The sequence below is a fragment of the Cervus elaphus genome, chromosome 4, assembly GCF_910594005.1.
Source record: "Cervus elaphus chromosome 4, mCerEla1.1, whole genome shotgun sequence".
Lineage (NCBI taxonomy): Eukaryota > Metazoa > Chordata > Mammalia > Artiodactyla > Cervidae > Cervus > Cervus elaphus.
The window spans coordinates 10,208,478-10,214,477 of NC_057818.1; the positions used below are offsets into that span (position 1 = coordinate 10,208,478).

Below are 6,000 nucleotides of genomic sequence, written 5' to 3' on the forward strand. Positions count from 1 at the left end.
AGTTAAGGAAAGGATTAATGTACGTGAAGATTGTGTTTGGATAATTTGCTTTAATATAGCAAGATAAAATATTAAAATGGTTAAAAAAAAAAAAAGAGTAAAATGAGAAGTTCCAATGTAAAATATCTGGAGAGATAAGAAAGCCTTAAGTGAACAATGCAAAGAAATAGAGGAAAACAATAGAATGGGAAAGACTAGAGATCCCTTTAAGAAAATTAGAGATACCAAGGGAATGTTTCATGCAAAGATGGGCACAATAAAGGACAGAAACAGTATGGACCTACAGAAGCAGAAGATATTAAGAGGAGGTGGCAAGAGTACACGGAAAAATTGCACAAAAAAGGTCTTAATGACCCAGATAACCACAATAGTGTGATCACTCACCTAGAATCAGACATCCTGGAATGCAAAGTTAAGTGGGCCTTAGGAAGCATCACTATGAACAAAGCTCGTGGAGGTGATGGAATTCCAGTTGAGCTATTTCAAATCCTAAAAGATGATGCTGTTAAAGCGATGCACTCAGTATGCCAGCAAACTTGGAAAAAGTGGTGGCCACAGGACTGAAAAAGGTCAGTTTTCATTCCAATCCCAAAGAAAGGCAATGCCAGAGAATGTTCCAACTACCACACAATTGTGCGTATTTCACATGCCACCAAGGTAATGCTCAAAATCCTTCAAGCTAGGCTTCAACAGTACGTGAACTAAGAACTTTCAGATATACAAGCTGGATTTAGAAAAGGCAGAGGAACAGAGATCAAATTGCAACATCTGTTGGATCATAGAAAAAGCAAGGGAATTCCAGAAAAACATCTACTTCTGCTTCATTGACTATGCTAAAGCCTTTGACTGTGTGGATCACAACAACTGGAAAATTCTTAAAGAGATGGGAATACCAGACCACCTTACCTGCCTCATGAGAAGCAGGTCAAAAAGCAACAGTTAGAACCAGGCATGAAACAACAGACTGGTTGAAAATTGGGAAAAGAGTATGTCAAGTTTGTATATTGTCACCCTTCTGATTTACTTATATGCAGAGTACATCATGCAAAATGCCAGGCTGGAAGAAGCACAAGCTGGAATCAAGATTGCTGGGAGAAATATCAGCAACCTCAGATATGCAAATGACACCACTCTAATGGCAGAAAGCAAAGAGGAATTAAATAGCCTCTTGGTGAAGGTGAAAGAGGAGAGTGAAAAAGCTGGCTTGAAACTCAGCGTTCCAAAAACTAAGATCATGGCATCTGGTTCCATCACTTCATGGCAAACAGATGGGGAAAAAATGGAAACAGTGACAGACTTTATTTTCTTGGGCTCCAAAATCACTGTGGATGGTAACTGTAGCCATGAAATTAAAAGATGCTTGCTCTTTGGAAGAAAAGCTATGGAAGAAAACATAGACAGAGTATTAAAAAGCAGACAAAGGTCCATCTAGTCAAAGCTATAGTTTTTCCAGTAGTCATGTATGGATGTGAAAGTTGGACCATAAAGAAGACTGAATGCCAAAGAATTGATGCTTTTGAACTGTGGTGTTGCAGAAGACTCTTGAAAGTCCCTTGGACTGCAAGGAGATCAAACCTCTCAATCCTAAAGGAAATCAACCCTCAATATTCATTGGAAGGACTGATGCTGAAGTTAGAGCTCCAATACTTTGGCCACTTTATATAAAGAGCCAACTCACTGAAAAAGACCCTGATGCTGGGAAAGATTGAGGGCAGGGGGAGAAGGGGGTGAAAGAGGATGAGATGATTGGATGGCATCATCAACTCAATGGACATGAGTTTGAGCAAACTCAGAGAGATGGTGAAGGATAGGGGAGTCTGGTGTGCTGCAGTCCATGGGGTTGCAAAAAGTCATACACGACTGACTGAACAACAAGAAATCATGGCTGAGAATTTTCTAGCAATGCACAGAGAAGCATCCTCCAACTATAAACACAGCAGTATAGAGACCCACATACATGCATATTCTACTGAAGTGGAAGAATATCAGGGTAAAGAGAAAATTGTAAAGTAAGTGACGACAGATTATCTACAGGTGACTGACACTCAACAGAAGTGCTTCTATGTATAGCAAGAGCAGCCTAAAGAATAAGGGATGCCTTCAAAATGCCTTGAACACACAGCTGTAGGTCTAGGTATTTTATATCCTAATAGCTGCTTTTCAAGACAGAGGGAAGAATGGAAGTATTTTCAGACATACAAAGACAGATAATTTAGTACTAATAAACTTTGCTTTAAGAATGACCATAGTAAGCAAGAAAGAATGCAATACAAAAGCAATGGTAAGAAAAATTAGTTATATATATGTGTATATATATATATATATATATATATATAATATATATAAACAAAACAGAAATAATCATGGACTTGGAATAGAAAATAAAACTAAAAATTTTTGTAACAATTCAGACTCAAAAGAAAGCCAGGAAATACATACCACAGAATTCTAAAAGGGAAGAGGGAATCTTGACTGGGAGGGGTATGCAGCATGAACGATGCTTTATTTCTAGACTTGCTGACAATTCCATGGCTGTTTGCATTATAGTTATTCACTAAACTATATATATGTTTATGTACTTATCTGAATGTTTCTTCTAGACAGATATGCAATACTACAGACTGAATTATATAACTGCTATAAATGATTTGGGATTAAGGACAGGAGGACAGGCCTCCAATTATATGGAAGCATTAGTGGAAACAGTGAATTTTTTACCTCAACCAGATCACAAACAGTCATTCTATATATATGAAAGCCACAGAGGTTGTTTTCTTTTAGGAGGAGGGAAGATGAAAAGAGATGATTCATAGCAGTGTTAAGACTTTTATGTACTTTTGTTTTGTTTGCTTTAGTCTTAACAGAAGAGGAAGCTGGTCTCCTTGCGGAAAAACAAACATTTAAGGCAAGTAACCACTGACTCTTCTGTGACTCATTCAGTGCATTGAATCGGCTACCAAGGGCTGCCCATTTACCTCTACCCCTTGTGCAAGACAATCATTGTTTTACTTCTCTGCACCTTGGCCAGTGGTCAGAATAACCTTTACCATTGCTCTCCCCACATCCAAAGTCAGAGTTCATTCAACCCATTATCCCAGGGCACGTCGATGATGGTTTGTTAAGGTTGTTAAGCTGGGGAAAAACATTTCAGACCAAAGTACAGTCAGAGCCCAGTTTTTGTAAAAATAAAGGACAAAACAAGCACACTTGTGATTACCAATGGATGTTTTTGCAGCACTGGAGTCTCTCACTGGAACCACTGCACCGTAGTAACAGCCACTGAGCTGACCTCCCGAGGAGCTGTCCTTTACACAATAGAGATCCTCTAAAAACATCAGAGAGCTAACACACGCTCATCCTCCCATGCTGAAATCCACAGTCCTCACCTGTAAGAGTTTTAGCACAACGGGGGTACTGCTTTGGCCCAGACAGCAGCAAGGTGTAGGGGCAGGGCTTGTCTCAGTCAAGGCGGGACCCAGCTGCTCTCCCAGGGGCTCTGCTCCCCTCTGTCTCCACACGGCGGCAGAAGGACCACTAGCAACTGAAGACACTCATCACTCTCTCCACTGACCCACAAAAGAAACTTTCTCTTTACCAAGAGCACCAAACCAACTCCCACGGACACCTCCCATTAACCTGACCCCGGTCTTGCGCCTGGAGGTGGTGGTGGCAGGGGAGGAAGTCAACATTACCAGCTAGAGTCACACGCCCATCCCTGGGGGTGTAACCTGTGTTTCCCTGGGTCTTCTGGCAGGAGCAGGGGGAACTGGGTAACAGATTTATTTGAGATGATTCTCACACCATACATTTCACCCACTTGTACAATTCACTGTTGTTTAGTCCCCTCGGAGTTGAGTAACCATCACTATTACCAATTCTGGAACATTTCCATCACCCCAAAGAGCCACTCCTGCTCCTTATCTGTCTCCACTCATTCCACCCCCAGGCCACCAGCAATCTACTTTCCGTCCAGGCCACCCTCTCCCTCACTGGCTGTGTCTACTGCAAGCACAGAGCCTCCGTATTTGTATTTGTATGAGACTAGAAGGTGACACAGGCCCATGACAAACCAGACTGGATTAAGAAATAGGATCACTGGGCAATGCATCTGTTGTTTCAGTGTTTCACAATAAAGCTCCCCTTAACTGGCAACCACAGCTTTCTAGACTGCTTGCTTCTCATGGAGTAAGTGGTTGAGAGTTCATCTTTGGTTAAAACAGATCCTGGCTCTTCTGGGAAGATCCCAGCAGACGGTCGGGTCTGCCCCGTGCTCCCTGCAGTCTCCCTCCAGGTGGCACGTCCCACATCTGCCTTGACGAGCCTGCCCCCCATGGCTGTTGGCCCCTCTGTTCTCCAGGAGAGCGAAGAGGAGCTGTATTCCTCCTGCCGCCAGCTGCGGAGGCGGCAAGAAGAACTGAACAACCAGCTCTTTCTGTACGACACCCACCAGAACCTGCGCAGCGCCAACCGCGATGCCCTGGTCAGAGAATTCAACGTCAACGAGAACCAGCTGCAGCTGTACCAGGAGAAGTGCAACCGCAGGTGGGTCAGCCCTGCAGCCCCTGTGAGGTCAGGCCCGGGCCAGGGCGGAGGGCAAGGCTCCCCCTTCAGAAAGCCTGAGCCCTGAGCCCTCTTCTCTTGGCTCCGTCAATTACTTACACTAAGAGCTCAGGCATCTGCACCTTCCCTGAGCTGCACTGTCCTCCTGAGCACGCCCAGGTAGGAGTAAAAATAAGCAATGACCACTACCGTTTAAGGAGCCCTTCTCGCCTTCCCAAGCCTGGGCTCGTCCAGTGGTCCTAAACTCAAGTGGAATCCCTCTCCCCACCTCCCTTCTCCAGAGGAGGATGCTTTGAACTGTGCTACAGACTTGTATGGGGGCGTCGATGATGGCTCAGTGGTAAAGAATCCACCTGCAGTACAGGAGACATAGGAAATACAGGTTGGATTCCTGGGTTGGGAAAATCCTCTGGAGGAGGAATTGGCAACCCACTCCAGCATTCTTGCCTAAAAAACCCCAAAGACAGAAGGATCTTGGTGGGCTACAGTTCACGAGGTTGCAAAGAGTCAGGCATGACTGTGCACGACAATAGACATGTAAGGAGGGAGAGCCAGGTGTGCCAGAGTGCTGCTCCACAAAGAACATTCTCCAAGAAAATGCCAGTAGCAACTTCTCCAGGACACAGCATGGAGATTCCTTACCCACGTTCTTCTCACGTCATCCTGACAACACCTGCACAGGAACAATGACCGCAGCACAACGACCAGTGACGAGACAGCATCACAAAAGTTAAGCATCCTGTCAGGGACCTACTTCGCCAACTCTGCCCTGTACACCCAGCCCTGAATATCCACAAACACGTGGACAGAAATGTGAGCGTTCAGCACGTGACCCGAATCCTAGACTAATGGATGACGGTGAAATCTGTCTTATTTCAGGTTAAGAGAAAAGAGAGTCGGCAACAGCAAGTTTACTCATAGAAGCCAGGGTCCATGTGTAAGGGTGTCGTGTGTGTGTTTGCATGGAGGAGCGTGTGCTCTGTTCAGACCCTGGGAACATGCTCACGTGTGAGGTCGTCACTCCCCCAGCCTGTCATCGAGACGACATATGTGGAGACCCAAGTGGCATGAGTTGGGATGGTTTCCTGCTAAATTTTCATCTTGGACACTTTCTTAACTTACAGTCTCTACAGAGGATCCCAAAATGTGCTCACATGAGGCCTCTCACGTTCCAAACCCCATAAACAAATGCAGTGAAACTCGATCAGTGACCTGTGCACGAGCTGAGAGTGAGCAGGATTCCTTCTCTGGCCTCTAAAGACCCAGGTAGCTGACTTCTACAGAAGACGAGCTGGGTCTGTAAGGAACTAACTCATTCGATTCTGAAAAGGATCTGAACTAAAAGGCAAACGATCTCACACTGAAGGCCTCGGACTTCACCAGGCCCAGAGAGGAGCCCCGGTCCTGCCCAGCTCAGAGCACTTGAACTCCCTCCGGCGG

General features: G+C 45.0%; 1 protein-coding gene and 1 long non-coding RNA gene across 4 annotated transcripts in view; one reads left to right on the plus strand and one right to left on the minus strand.

The window, feature by feature from the left end:
• LOC122691565 overlaps positions 1–3,519 on the minus strand; it is a 41,509-nt gene extending 37,990 nt beyond the window's left edge. The window contains exon 1 of one of the 2 annotated variants that reach the window (XR_006340443.1): positions 3,387–3,519. This is a non-coding gene — a long non-coding RNA (uncharacterized LOC122691565). The remainder of the gene's footprint in view (positions 1–3,386) is intronic. The other variant, XR_006340444.1, reaches the window with a different exon arrangement.
• Positions 1–5,711, plus strand: part of PLCG2 (phospholipase C gamma 2) — a 166,756-nt gene extending 161,045 nt beyond the window's left edge. Inside the window, exons 31-32 of one of the 2 annotated variants that reach the window (XR_006340442.1) lie at positions 2,735–2,776; positions 3,385–3,464. Coding sequence is in view for 1 of the 2 variants with exons in the window: in XM_043898142.1 (XP_043754077.1) it covers positions 4,358–4,542; positions 5,440–5,572 (318 nt within the window). In the remaining variant the exon portion in view is untranslated. Of the gene's footprint in view, positions 1–2,734; positions 2,777–3,384; positions 3,465–4,357; positions 4,543–5,439 lie in introns of those variants that run through there. The other variant, XM_043898142.1, reaches the window with a different exon arrangement.
• The last annotated feature ends 289 nt before the right edge of the window (positions 5,712–6,000 follow it).